This window comes from Pinus tabuliformis, chromosome 5_2 (assembly GCF_031772625.1).
Source record: "Pinus tabuliformis cultivar Carrire ecotype Pingquan chromosome 5_2, CPIR1, whole genome shotgun sequence".
Lineage (NCBI taxonomy): Eukaryota > Viridiplantae > Streptophyta > Pinopsida > Pinales > Pinaceae > Pinus > Pinus tabuliformis.
This window is the reverse complement of record NC_142306.1, coordinates 342,573,458-342,588,804: the sequence shown is the minus strand read 5'-3', so window position 1 is coordinate 342,588,804 and position 15,347 is coordinate 342,573,458. Positions and strand designations below refer to the sequence as shown.

At 37.2% G+C, this 15,347-nt stretch overlaps 1 protein-coding gene across 2 annotated transcripts; it reads right to left on the bottom strand.

Moving 5' to 3' along the window:
• Positions 1 to 11,119: 11,119 nt before the first annotated feature.
• Positions 11,120 to 15,062, bottom strand: LOC149158896 (uncharacterized). 2 transcript variants are annotated; one of them, XM_089436347.1, is made up of 5 exons: positions 14,665 to 15,062; positions 12,395 to 13,239; positions 12,025 to 12,225; positions 11,698 to 11,893; positions 11,120 to 11,420 (listed from the first exon to the last, which is right to left on the bottom strand). In XM_089436347.1, exons 2-5 carry the CDS (start codon positions 13,163 to 13,165, stop codon positions 11,239 to 11,241), a joined length of 1,350 nt encoding a protein of 449 aa, XP_089292473.1. In that variant the 5' UTR covers positions 13,166 to 13,239; positions 14,665 to 15,062; the 3' UTR covers positions 11,120 to 11,238. The 2 variants fall into 2 exon arrangements, with proteins under 2 accessions (XP_089292473.1, XP_089292472.1); XM_089436346.1 differs by having other exon boundaries at positions 12,395 to 13,201; positions 14,665 to 15,061.
• Between the last annotated feature and the right edge of the window lie 285 nt (positions 15,063 to 15,347).

Genomic DNA, 15,347 nt, shown 5'->3' with positions numbered 1-15,347 from the left:
CAATCCTAACATGGGACATCATCAGTATGGGTTTTTCATTGGCACTCGAAGAAGAACCTATCATCTTACTGCCTTGACTTGGAAAAAGATCCTTCAAAACAGCAGGCGTTTGGGAACCTTTGACAATCTTCGCAACCTCTGCACGATAAGGGTAGTCTCTTGTAAAATTCTCTTTGTCACAAATGAGACAAGGATAACGAGGTTTGCATTTTTCATCATTGGATTCCGCTTTTTCAGGTTTCTCTTTTGAATTTTTATCCGTTTTATTTTTCTTCTTCCCTTTCTTCTTACCACCGGATTTTGATTTGGCTATAGATGACTCTACAACGTGAATATCGGTGGAAATCTCCGCGGAAGAATCTCCTGTCGGGGAAGCTGGCAAGGTTATGTTAGGAGAAGAATTCTTGGAAGACTTTTTCTTACTTTTGGTGTTAACCGTACCAATCATACCATCAGCAGCATGAGACCCTGAAGGAGCTGCAGCGATTTGATTTTGCTTAGGAAGATCGAGGATTTTCTCATGTAACGTACCTGACTGAGTATAAACCAAGTCAAGGTATTGTGCTTGAGAAATTACTTGCTCCTTAGTAACGACTCCGGCATTAGCCACATCCTCAGTGATCTTTGGTAACAAAGATTTTACAAACCATTCAGCTAAGATCTGATCCGGAATAAAAACCTTCACTAAACACTGTCGACGTCTCCATTCATGAATGTGATCTGAGATGTAAGTGGACGTCGACTGCTTTAATGAACTTAGTAATTCCGTGCCATTGTCATATTTGACTGGAAACTGAAAATGAGTTAAAAACGAGGTTGCTAACTGGAAAAGCCTTAGACAGATTGAATCATCTTAAATGGAGTTAGACGCACACCAGAGGTGATAAGTCATCACATGGTTCGACGGGTCCTCTCCTGATTTGCCTTCAAACTTAGGAATATCACTAGGCAACTTATTTGGCATTGGCGGCCAAAACGGAAGATAATTAATGGGATCGTTCGTTAGACGCGACAAGTCAGGCAAGTCCAAAGTTGCAATAAACGGTAACTGACGATGAGGGTCCCTAAAACTCTGGGTCATGAGACGAGCCCCAGGAGGAGGATATCCAGGATAACTAGGAATAGGAATTGCGTTTGGGATATTGTATCCTCCTAGAAAACCAGGATTAATCGGACTGTACTGGGGTTGTTGAGGTTGTTGATAAGTGTACCCAGGGTACGGTTGATACTGATAGACTGGCTGCTGCACAACAGGACCGAATTGGTACTGTCCCTGGTACAGTTGATAAGTAAATTTTGGTTGACTTGTGACAACCGTACTTGAACCAGGTTGTCCTACAGGCATCTGAACCGAAGTTTGAATCGTGGATCCAGATGGAGGTAAAGATGTCTGAGGAGTAGATACAGGAACAGTAGAAACCGGAGCTGTCGATACTCCAGAAGTAGGTGGGGTAGATTGAACAGATGTTGCGACAGTTGTAGCAGTCGTTTGAGGCGGAGTACAAGGCGTACTAGGCCTAGGCTGAGAAACTACCGAAGGTACAAAAGTTTGAATAGTAGACTGGACAGGTTGTTGGAGTGTACCCGAAACTAAGGGTTGTCCAGTTTGAGATGAAAACTGTACATTTGGTTGCAAGACCTGTTGAGTTTGCAATGGATCCCACACTAAATTCATTGTAGGGTACGGACCCATAACAGGTTGAGAATATTGAGGACCATAACTAGGTTGAGGGTAGGGTTGATAATTCAAAGGTACATTTCCGGTTCCTTGAACATATGATTGACTGGAGGGTGGTTGGAAACCTTGGTTCGAGTACTGACCTTGGGGTTGATACCCTTGAGGCACGTACTGATACTGGGGTTGACCTTGAGGTACATATTGAGTCTGGGGTTGACCTTGATGAACGTACTATCCCGTAGGTATGTACTGTCCTTGAGGTTGCCCCGCAGGTGCAAATTGCGTACCTTGAGGTTTCCCCCCATGCGATAATTGAGGATTTTGAGGCTGCCCCCCAGGCGATAACTGGCCACCTTGAGGTTGAGGATTAGGAATAGTACCTGACATCATGAGAATATCTTCTACACTCAACGGCTTAGTACCATTGCTTCCAATTAATAACCCTTGTTCAATGGGTTGAGGAAATGCTCCCGAAAAAGTACCAGAAAGTGACTGATACCCAGAGGGAATAGAAGGACCGCCGTACAAAAAGGATTCTAGCGATTGAGTAAACATGGACGATTGTCTTGACATATTTAACGGAGGATAGTAACCTCTAGGTGTTGGGTGATAAGGAACACGAGGTGGTGAAAAACTTAACCCTGGGTTTTCCAAGAAATTAGCCAAAGAAAGATACCAAGCACTGCTCCTAGGTGGACTGTAAAAAATTGATTCACGCTCCCTTAGTTCAATAGCAGGTTGATTTTCAGGGATAGGGATGCCTACTTCTTCCGGAGTAGCAAGTTCTTCGATAGCTATAAGTACAGGAGGAAGATTTTGGGTAATTATTCTTTCTACCCTAGGTGAACCAGGACCACTAGAAGCTGGAGAAGTAAACCCCGATGTTGGAGTAGCAGCAAATTCACTTTCAGGTTCGGATATTTTAGGTTCCTCACCTATATCACTAGTAGATGAAAAACTACCAGTAACTTCGGAAACAGACACTCATTGTGGATTATAATCTGCTACTAAAGCTTGAAAATCAAGATGTACCACCAAAGAAGACTCTCCTTCTTCAGGTGATCCAACTCTACTGTCTCTAGGAGTTACGAGGGCTCTTAACCCTTCAGGCTGGCTCGGTGAAAACTCAGGAGGTTGGCCCCGAAGTCTATGGGACTTCCTCGGTAATTCAGCCACGATTAAAAAATTTTAACTACTTCACACGCAAACAAAGTAAAATCTCAATGAAAACCACCTAAAGCCTCTAAAGAACCAAACAAATTTGAATCACACGCCTAAAGAATCTAGGAGATCAAACACACACAAACAGTAACTTTCCGTACTGAAAACACTAGTTGGTGATGAAGCCCAATGTCGCAGAGTTCAATACAGAAGTCGCGGTTGGAACAGTTACCCCGGCAACCTGTTTAATGAATAGACTGGCACAAGTTCCTCCACTAAACTGTCTCAAGTGAAGAGAACCCCCCAGAAAATCCAAGTGAGTCTAGCCAACGTCTGCTCCAGGTATAGTGGGATCTTCCCACCACTGTCACCTTAAGAAGAATCCTAAAGAATATGGTCACTAAGGTTACCAACGGAAACAAATATACCTGGGGGAACAGTCTACGATCCGATACACACGCAAGGGCAGAGTAACAAGCTCAATCCCCTTGAAGGCTCCTTGACATAATCCAAGGTTTACCAACAAGTGACCCCAGGCTCCTCGACAATGGTTAATCCGAGGTTTACCGTTTTTAATACGTGAATATCTGGCGTCATTCCCAATGAGGAAGGATTGATTCCCACACTGGTTCGGACACGATCTCGTGCTTCTCCTTTAAGATGAGCTTTCCCAGAGCATAAATGCAACAATTGGATTTCTCTCCTACTGCAAGATATAGCTACTAGTTTGGTTTACTGTCTTGGAGAGTTAATTACTCCCTACTCCAAGACACTAGCCTAAGCTATGTTGGTGTATCAGAGCCCTAGAAATAAAAATATTACTAGATGAATTTTACTTTAAGCGTTATTTTTATTGGTTTTTGTTTAAGTCAAGAGGTGCAGAGATGAAACTCGTGGTATGAATACTCGACTCGAAATCACTAAAAAAATGCACTTAAGATGATTAAGCAATCTTTTTCCCTTCAATGAACTTCTAGCTAGGAAAGAGTTTGAGAATGCAAATACTTGTAAACACAAATATTTCTTAACAAACAAATTAAAAGAAGAGCTTTTTGTCCTTTCCAATGCACTCAAAACGAGACAACTAGTTATTTTCACAAAAATTTCCCTTTTCGTTCAAAGCACTCAACCACTACAAAAACAAACTTTTTCCTAAAGAGATTTTTTTTATTTTCTATAAAACACTCAAAACTATGGAAATGACTAATCTTGAGATCTATGAAATATAAAAACCTATTTGAAGTCAAAGCTTACAAGATGTCTTTTTAAGGATGTTTTACTTAGCTAGATGTAAACTAAGGACTAATTCATGCAGAATCACAAATCAGTCAAAAAACAACCAATTTTTGTTTTCTTTTATAAAAATGAAATCGAAACTTTTAACACAAACTTTTTCAAAGTTTCGTAAAGAGAAAACACAAGGTGGATTCCTCAACAAAGGTAAATTTTGCAAATGGTCAGACTCATAAGAAGGCTAGCAAAAACCAAGGGGATCTGAGGTTTCTACAGCTTCTAAGCTCAGAGCTACTACAAGACCAAAATAAAAATCAAACCCAACAACCAAAACTTCTAGGAATTTCACCTAAAACCCTAACACCAATGGAATTAACTTAAGGAAAGCTTCTGACAAGTTATATGCAGGTCTGGGCAGGGGATAATAACATCTAAACAAAAACTAAGCTGACTAACAGGGAAAATCTTAGGTTTTCCAAAATTTTGACAGGGTCCGCAGGCCCGCAGTTAACACAGGTGCGGTACCGCTCTGTGCTAAAAGCAAAAGTGCGGATAGGTCCACACTGTGTCAAAATCCTAGGGTGCGGTCCTCTCTCAAAGTTATGAAAAACAAAAAATAATCCTAGATCTACTAAATCTACCCAATTCCACACACAACAAGCCAAAAACAGAAACAAAAATACAGTTTCTCAGGTCAAAGTAAAAACAAGGAAAAAATCAAGTCCCCAGTGTGGTCGCCATTTTGTCAAACGGAATGTGTCAATCTTGTGGACAAGATATACCTTCCTAGAATCAAGCAAGCCAATCAAAAACTATCTTTCTCTAAATATGCGTTTATAAACAAAGCAAACAAGTGTTTTTAGGCCTACCTTAGTTCCAATGCAAGTTTGTGGAAGCCTCGCTCCTTTGATCGAAATGAGCTCCCTTGTTGCGAATCTGCAAACAAAAACAAGCAAACAAATTAAATAGCACCTGAAAAGCCAATATCATAAAGCATACTTAACATGAAGATCAAGGAATTCATGAAACAAATGACATAAGACAATTTGTTGAGAAAAATGAATCTGATTGTATTAATTCAAATCAAAGAAGAACTTTACAACCTGTGCCTTGATGTTGTACAAGCTCCTCCCAGGGTCCAACAAGAAGTCTCCTCTACTTTGACAAGTTTCACTCTCTTCCCAATGAAGACAAAAAGGTATGTGATCTCTCCTCTCAAGCTTAACTAGGAAGTCTCAATTCCACCAGCATTTACCCTCAAAAATGTTCAGCTTCTAACCTCCCTAGCAACCAGCCCAATGCCTTAATTTATAGTGCAATGGAGGGAAGTTACTAGGTCCTCCTTCAAAGGGATAAAGCCTTCCTTCAAAGGGATAGCTCCTCTCATCAAGGGATTAGCTCCTTCTCTTTTGGGATGCATGAACCACCTAAGAGCGACCAATCCACGTCAAAATTCCTTCTAGAATCATCTAGAATTAACCCAAAGTGAGTTTTTTAGAATAAACTTGCACCTTTTTAACTTTCACAGGGGTCCGCACCCACTCCTTTAAGGACAGACGGGCAGGTCCGCAGTTTTTATGAACAGGGGGTGCGGGACTGTAGGCAACAGTGAGAGAAAGTGGGGAACTAGAGCTTTGTTGATTTTCAATGTCTTTCTCTCATTTTCAAAGCTTGACTTGAAGAGCTGAGGTCTGAGACTTGCTTAGGAGGATAGTACAAGTGATGATATACCCATACTGACTGCAAATAATCATGGTGACGATATTTTTTGTAACAATTTGGGTCTCTCTATTATGCTCAAATTACATCAAAAGTGTGTTTACAATGCTCAGGTGCCTCTGAAACATGTCTCAATCAGTTCATAATACTCAAAAATGGCTATCTAGCCCGTTTTTGCATCCCATTTGGATAAGAACTGAAGAATTTATGACTTCTCCTAGTTTTTTTCCACTAATTGTTCCACAAATTGCTCTAAAACTGGCAAAAAACTACACTTCCGCTCCAAAATTCATAAAGGAAGCGAAAATTTCACCACACCACGGACCATGTCTTGCCGATTGTATCGCAATCGCAATCGGCTAAGTTGTGGGCTCTTAACACTGCAAAATGTTGGGATGCAGGTTTATGGACCTGACGGGATATTAAACCGGAACTTATAAAACTCCCGCTTATCACAATAAGCAGTTCAACAATGAAAGTTTTATTACACGGAAATACTACGATTGTGGACCTGCTGGAACATTAAACTGCGACATATAAACATACATCGTGTCCAGGGTCTATTTCCTTCAGAACTCACCCGCATTGGGACCAATTCCTGTTACTGCTACAATTGCGATATGCGATCGCATCGCTAATCTAGCTTGGGGCCTGTTCTATTCTCCTCTTCACCATCTGCGATATGCGATTGTGATTAGATCACATCACAATCTGAACCTGTCGGGGGCCAATTTGTAACACCAAAACACTTACCACTGTGATGTGCAATTTGCGAGGGCTAATGGCGGGCTTCCACTTGGCGCCTCCTTATTCGCTGAAGACTTGCCACATCATCCAAATCCTGCCATGTAGGCAAGTCAAACTTGAGCTTTGACTTGCTCTAACTTCTGCATACGAACTTGATTTTTAGTGTCGTTCACACTGTTGGATTCAGAATGACAAACTATTCAATCTAAAGTTGAGTTTGACAAAATTTTGACACTTTAAATATATATACAAGTTAACACAAACCTATGGGATCTTCAAATATATCGATGATGCCTAGGTCATTATTATATTATCCATACATATCTTTTTTGGAAGTTATTTTCTTCAACTTTTCTAGCAACATCAAACTCAACCTCAACACTTCTTTCAAAACATCCAAGTATTGTAGAATGAATAACCATAAGTGTTTATTAAACTATTCTCTAATTTCAGGCATCCTCATGCCTTGTTCATCAACCCATTCACTTCTCTTATTCTTCAACTATCTTATTCTTTTTTTCATACAAGTTATTCCTTTTGCAACAACAATTCGTTGGAGAATTTAGATCTTTCCAAAACTTCATTATTCCTCAACTCGATCATCTATCAAATAATTAATCTCATCAAATTTATCATAGCTCCCTCTTTCCATCATGCTCAACATCGTCATTAAATTATCATCAAATATGAGGTAAGCATCTTTATCATCTTGAAGACTATGCACCTGTAAATTTTTAACAAGTACAACCAAAAACAGTGTCTATGTACAAGAGCATGAAGTCAAGTATAATAAATCATATTTTATACATTTAAGACCTAAACCTAGTTAGGTTTTATTAATCAAGAAATTTGTCCATTAGACTTCTTGAAGCAACATTTACTAGGGTTTCATCACTCGAGGTGTTAAACAAAATCACTCAAGAAATCCATTGGATCAGTTGAAGCAATCCAAATACTTCACTGAGATGGTCTTAAAATCAGGATATCACAAATTTGAGAAGAATATAGTTGGAAGATTGCCTTCAAAACCAAACAACTTTCATATTGGATCAATTGAAGCAGTGCAAATTGTTCACTAAGATGGTCTTAAAATCAGGTTATCACGAATTTGAGAAGAATATAGTTGGAAGATTGCCTTCAAAACCAAACAACTTTCATATGAGTGGTTAATCATGTTGATTACCATATGCAATGCACTAGCTAATTTTATGATGTCAATGAATAATATATCTTAAGAATTGAGTTTGCACAATAGTATTTGGTGTATCTAGGATGTGGTAGGTGGGGGAGAGTTGAAGATAGATCTTACCAAGATGGAGGCCATCATGAAGTGATAAGGTCCTACTAATGTTTATGAGGTTAGGAGTTCCATTGGTGAAGAGTAGTTACTAAGGAAATTCATATTCTCATTTTCAGTTGTAACAACACCACTCCATGCTATAATAGTGAGTGGTAAGAGTTTCTAGCGGGGAAAGGGTTAACAAAAGGCCCTTGAGGAGTTAAAGAAGAAAATCAGTCAAGCAGCAATTTTGGCATTACCAAACTACAAGGTCCTGGTAATAAAATGAAGACTTAGTCTACCCCCATTCATGGACATTTACTCAGTGGTGAAAGTAGATAATCCAAAACTAGATGAGCATCAAATGCTCGGGCAAAGTTGACATAGGATATTGTTTCGCAGAAAAGGTCTAGAACTACAAGACATGGGCAACATGACCTTTAGCAAATTGGGTTGAAAGGATAGCTTCCAGGCAAGGCTAAATGGTACACGCAAGAGAAGGTGGAAAAAATATTTCTTCGCCTTATTCAGTAGAAGCTTTTGGAGACCAAAATCCTCCAAAAATGGGGAGGTATGATCCAAACTAGATAATTATATTATCTTTAATTCATCTTGATGCTTTGAGTTGAAAAATTAGAGGAACTAACTCATAAGACTATTTTTACTAGCGGGTCCCAATGTGACAAATTGGGATCTGAAATTTTTTAGTAGTTTGAGGCATCAAATGAAATGTCAACCCCCATTATTCATGGAAAAATGGCTTCTAACCTACTTTACATAGTTTATGGCCCGCTCAACCTATTTAACTGTGAATCTTGCAACCCAGACGGTTGGTGCTCAGACTACCAAGCATCAAATCCTGTGCATTGTGAATTGCATGCGAATGCATTGCAAACTATGCATTATACTTTTGTTGCCTTGACGTTGGTCAAAACCTGGAAATTTGTGTATTGAAATATGTTAATTTTTATATAGATTTTTTAATTATTATTTTTCATGGTTTTAAAAATATTTTATTTAATTGATTCATCTTAATTTTTTTTAATATTGACTTCAGAATAAGAAAATTATTTGGAAAATTATTTTCATGCCTCGTTGAAAATGCTCAAGTTGTTTTAGGCTTATATCTCAACATAGCTATGGTTTTAATCCCATTGTTGGGAAATGTTAAATTTTAAGTTTTTTCAATCATTATTTGATATTTAACACCATGATTCAAAATGAGTGATGCAACATCACCACTGTTCTATTTTGAAATGTTCTTTTATGTTTTTTGCACAAAAAAAACAAGGCTTTTAGGCTAGAAATCTCATTTTAAGGTCATAGCTTTTCTTAAGTTAGTAACATTGTTCCTTGGCTATTGTATATCAATAGTAAGGAGGACTAAATAATTTGTTAAGGTTAAGAGGATTCATTTGTATGTACATAGGATATTGAGGAAGTCATAAGAAGAAAAATAGGCCATATTGACTATATGTGATATTTTACACACCAAGACCTTTCCAACTAAGCAAGAATCACCTAAATCTAATCTTGTGTCAAAAAGTTGCATCCTACTAGTTCACCTACCTAGTTGGCTATCAGATTATGTTGAATACCAAGCTGCTAGGAGAATAAAACATAGGGGATTGAGATTTTGTAGAAACTTACAACACACAAGTCTTAATTAACCTCATAGAGTACATCTTTCTTAGAACTTACACTTTTCCATACTAGAGAGAAAAGAGCAAAGATCTTCCTACGAGTGTTTATTATGGATGGTGTAGGTGTATTTTTCTATTCTCTATTCTTTACATTTTATTTATTTCATGTATTTAAGCAAAAAAGCACTAACTAAAGAATCTGGAATCTAAATGAAATTAACCTTCATAATATTATCATATTTGTCATGACAAATTGTTCCAATAGGATATCTACAACAATTTACAAATTACTCTTCACAAAATTTATGATCTCTAATACCATATAGAAATTTGGCAAGTTCATACTGATTAAAAACACTAATCACTAACAACAACAAAAATCAAAGAAAAAAACAATGGGATTTGAATAAAGAACAAAACAAAATCTACTTATAAAAAAATATGAATCGAAAATATAATCCTGAAATAACTAGTTAGAAACCATACTCACTAGCACAAGTGATAAGTGAAAACAAAGTATATACCATTTAGTAGATGCAAAACTCTCAAAATTTGATAGTAAAATATGCTCATTTTAGGTCATGACTTGGTTGATAATGTTGGGTATGAAGTACGTAAGAATATAAGGAGTTGGTTTAAATTTGGAATGCATAAAGTGTTATAGACACACTATGTAAGCATAAACTGATGCCACCTACTCAATCCTTAACATTGATATGATTCACTAGTTTGCATTGTAAAATCAAGTGCATAACAAGGTTCTTTCTAGAATGATGAATCATGAAGAAAGATATGTAATCACCATCTTAGATTTCTTTCAGAGATGAATGTCAGGTGTGGAAGTTAATTAATGTAACCATTCTTCTCAAGTTAATTAATGTAACCATTCTTCTCGAGTACTCAACATTTGAAGGTCCCGATAGTGTTTTCATGAGATAAGCTGACCAATAAAATGGTTTTTTATAATCAAGTTGGAGAATAAAAAAGGATTAGTTTCGAGTTATTTTTCACAATATAGCAAGTAGCAAAGACTAAATATCCAAACTAGATAACTTCATGCATGAAGTTAAAGCACTAACTTAATAGGCCCCTCTCAAAGGCAGCAAAAACAAAATCAACCAATATACAAAGTTCATGATGTCCGTATTATTGTAGTTTCTTGAACACTGAACCTATTCTCTAACCCTAAGAAATTTCAGTGGCAAATGTTCTATAAATCAATATTTTCAAGATGAGCCACTGCACTCATCTTCTATTAAAGATATAGTTGCATTCTTCATGATGATTTGTCATTTAATTTTTGCAAATTTTTATTATGATTCCTGTGTGTTTTTTTATTTTAATTAACATTTTAATCTTTCTTAAAAAGTGTAACCGCATATAAATTTTGTTCTTGCCACATCCAGTGTTTCATTTTATTACTTATCATTAAAATAAACACTATTAGGACAAAATTCTTGTTACCAGCTCAACATGGACATTGACGATTCAGAGTTCATAATCGTAAATAAAACATCATTGAGACACAACTTTTTTCAACTGAACTATATTTCATCACAAATTGGTACATATGTACATCAAGAATGTTACTTGAATGAGCCAGAGCTGAAGAGAGGTTAGACAAGATCCCCATGACCACTTCTGCTCCAACATGAAACATATAATCTATACAAACAGATTTTGCTGACTGTTTATCAGTAGTAATGCTTCACAAAGAACATGAATCAATTAATCACAAAGAATAATATTATATACATCCTGCAAATAATAAAACCTCTTTAACTCATATTGCTGAATAGGTCATCCAATGCACTGTACAGAGCTGCAGCTGCCCTTGGTCTTTCGACAGAACCAAGTAGAATATCTATAGGTTTAAGACTTGGGTCCCCATAGAAACGCAAATTTGTGTCAGTTCGAGTCGTCACAATGTTTCCCTCGAGTGATAGTCCAATAAATGCACCTGCATTCAAACAGGAGATGCGTTGTAACACCATCAAAATCAGAAAGTGATAAACTCTCAATCCAAAATCATGTAGGAGAATATGATTTTGGAATTTCCCGGATCACTTCTCCGACAAATTCTTATTGGTTTTCATGGTGGTTGTACAAAAATATCATTACAGTCGAAATATAATGTTCTTAGTTTAGACTGTTTTCAGCGTATAGCTAAAATTGCATAATGGATATCTTCTAAAATGTGTTCTAGATAGATGTAATAAATCCAAATGAATTCAAACCTTTGCTTGAGCTGTATGTGTAACACGCAGCAAATCCCGCATTACCAGCTCGAATATCTGCTTCTGCAGCTCTTCCAAAAAATCCGGCTGCTGCACTTATACCCGCACCAAAAGACAAATGTATACGACCACTAAAAGCTTTGACTGCTTTATAATTGCGAAGCACAATAACAAAATCAGTGAGCTCTCCACCCATCTGTATGTAACCAAAAAACAATGACGAAGTCAGCAACGTCTTCAAAACTCAGCCATCTTCCAAAATGATACTCTATTGCAACCACCAAAAAACCATCAGACCCTTAAAATTTAAAAAAGGAAGATTTTCACCTGTGGGCCCCATCCCAAACCAAACGATACTATGGCCGATGGCGCAGACCAAGAACCATTTGCTTTGCGTGCAATAACCAAACCGGTACCTACTTTGTAGGTCAGAAACATGCCAGCCTTCGCAACTGTTAAGATAGCTAACCCTATGGCTCCCTTTAATATAGACTGCGGTATAGATCTTTCTCGGTTCAATCTCCCAATCTGTTTCAAGCACCAACAATTAAATACCAGTGCCACAAATAATACTAGAAAATGTGTGTAATGTATGTTTAGGCTCATCACATTGTCAGGGAATGAATATTAGCAAGTTTCAAATGTCACCAACATGTAATGATTATATCCATTACTAAAATCTAACTACGGAGTGTACCTCACAATAACTACGCAAAACATTGGTTGACTTGTATATTTCATCTTCCATTGACATGCCTAAAGGCATATTCAGCCATCCTCTCATACACGTCCAGTCAGTTACATCATGTGGGGCAATCTGCACTGCATTACTCACACGACTTCTCAAAAATCTCTGCAATGGTTCCAACTTGGCATTACACCTATCACAGACCCTTTGTGGGTCTCTCACTCGAAATTTTACAGGTAACAGACATCTTCTAGCTGTACATGGTCCACAAAATATTCCTCCACAGAAACGACAGTGGTGCCTGCAACGAATAAGGGGTTTGAAAGGTGCCCAACACTGCATACAGATAGAAGTACTACTGTCCAGAATCCATTCTGGGGGCTCTGTATCCATTGTTGCACTTATGCGACTCTCATATTCGTCCGCCTTAAGTAGAGGAGGTGCACTTGGCAGGTGAATTGATGGATACCATATAGACGGACAATTTTGGGGGAAATCTTCATGTGTAACATTGACAAAATCTTCTTTCCCTTCTGAATCTTGCTCTTCTGAATATTGATATTCTGAATCATGCTCTTCTAAACATTGCTCTTCTGAATCTTGCTCTTCTGAACATTGCTCTTCTGCTTGATCTTCAAAATATTTGTGTGATTCATTAGTCCGTCTAGCTATTGCATTACAATCAGATGAAGCACTCCCCACATTTACTTCTGGCTCGAGAAACATTGTATCAAGAGATTCGGGATATTCATTGTCCATATCAAAACTTTCTCCCTGCATGCTGCTGCTTATTTGGGGCGATTTCTCGCAATCTCCCTGAGAAGGAAATTTTAGACAACAAATGTCTTATTCTCCTGTATCCTTGTCGATAAAAAACCATTAATCTCCCTCATGTGTTCATCAAATGAATATCAATTCAAATCTAAAATTTTAAAATTTGTCTACAAATGCAATTTGTCTAAAATTTGTCAAAGTTGTCAGCAATTTTGACAGCAAGGTTTTGCACTTGATCACATATAACAGTGCAATCAAACAACATGAAATAAAACTTAGAACTGCTGGCAGTTAACAAACATCTTTAGATATCATGTATGAGAGGCACAATGGGAGAATTTTACAAGGATTCCATTGATATAAACACATTATATGTGTCTTCAACCAAGGATACGCTTCCTTTAGCGATTGCAATTAGTCACTAAGACTGCTTTATTGATATAGAGACAGATTTAGCTTTTTGCAAAGTGAGATGCATTTTTATATAGCTAAGATGATGTCTTTTGTGTGATTTCCTTCATTTTATAATGTTATTTTCACAAATCTCCAAACGCTGTTGTCTATACACTAGCAAGGAACGAAGATTGACGGTCTGGCAAAAACATGTAGCAGGTTTCAACGAATTACGTTATTAATATGAGCTCCTCTTTTTGAAGGGAGTTTTACAGATAGAAAATTGATTAAATGAGCTTTTATGGTCAGTATGACATTCTGATCCTTAAAACTATTTTGTATCAAAATGTAATGATTCCATTCGGTTAATTCTCTTTAAAAGTACTTTGAGAAATGGCCATGAATGCAACTTGGCTGCACCACAAAGAGAAAAATCTCTGTCTTAATTGCTAGGGTCTGAAGGATATCTACTATGTTTAAATCACTCAAAACTTGGGACTAAAGAAGCTTCAGCCAGCATCACATTTTTTGGTAAAGCGGGCGACAAGGGCAGAGAATAAAACCCCAAATTAAACAACGTCATTACAATAACAATAGAGGGGATTTTGTTCAGATAATCTTCGGCAAAATCACATAATCAATCTTTTGTATTGACAAAAGATTGATTATGTGATTTTGCCGAAGATTATCTAAACAATGTTATGGATAAGAGGGGATTTTGTTCCGGTAACTTGTCCAGGTTAGGGTTTCGACTCGCGATGGTCGCGAGTTCAAATTTAATTAAATCAAAGGACCAGATTAGGGATTCGCCTCAAGATGGTTCGCGAGTTCAAATTTCACTAAATAAAAAGAAAACCAAATTTTTGCAAGGAGAAATTAGCTAACCAAGGAATCAGGCAAATTTATTTCCGCCAAACACGAAGATTATAGACAGGGTTCCAAAGAGAAGAACTCGCTTTCAAAATTTTAACAATTCAGGATTATAACAACATAACGACTTAGAAGCGCTCAAAACAATTTATCATCTGTTTATATAAAAAATAAGACAATATTTCCGATTATGACATAAGTTCAGGTTACTTATTATTTAGTAAACAAAAATCGTGACATACCTTATAGATTGAAGAATAAATCCGCAAAAGCTGAGAAAATTGTATTCGAAGTAAACGCCCTTCTGTACCCTGTGCTTTACAACCTCTAATGATATGAGTCAAGAGTTTGGTTGGGCAGAAGCTCTAATCCCGGGTAGCAGAGAAATTATATCAATTCCTGTGCAATTTTAGTATATTGTTACCCTTTCTCGTTAATTCCCAGGCCTCACTTTCTCCTCTTGAATTTCTCGTCTAACAATTTTCAGATTTGGATTGAGATACCAAAATATTTGGGATTGAATCGGGAAGATTACGATATATATATATAAGCTGCGTGTGGAGAATATCGTTGCCTTGTCGGCTAATTTTATAATTTTCATGAAGTGAGTCGGACATGAATGGTGCCAAGCCCCTGCGTGTCGCTGCATGTTTTATCCCTATAAGGGAATTAAGTCCTAATAACGAGGTTATTTTTTCTAATGTTTTAACTTTGAGCTCAATTAAAAAATTATCTTCACAAGATAAAAGGTTTCAAATGCACTTGCAAAAATGATAATGTTGGTTTGTTTTTTTTGTTTTTTCTTTTTCATGAAAATAAGTAGCTTGCTATAAGGCATTAAATGAGCGAGGATATATTCACAGTTAGACTGTGGGCATAGTGGGTATATATAGTCGTAGTTAATTTAATGCCCTATAGCATGTTG

What these genes read in the sequence shown, in the direction of transcription:
- LOC149158896 (XM_089436347.1), bottom strand. Translation starts at nt 13,165, where the DNA reads ATGCAGGGAGAAAGTTTTGATATGGACAATGAATATCCCGAATCTCTT. An exon ending in TTTTGCGTAGTTATTGTGAG is followed by an intron (nt 12,226 to 12,394) that starts GTACACTCCGTA and finishes TGCTTGAAACAG; the next exon opens with ATTGGGAGATTGAACCGAGA. An exon ending in CACATACAGCTCAAGCAAAG is followed by an intron (nt 11,421 to 11,697) that starts GTTTGAATTCAT and finishes GTTTGAATGCAG; the next exon opens with GTGCATTTATTGGACTATCA.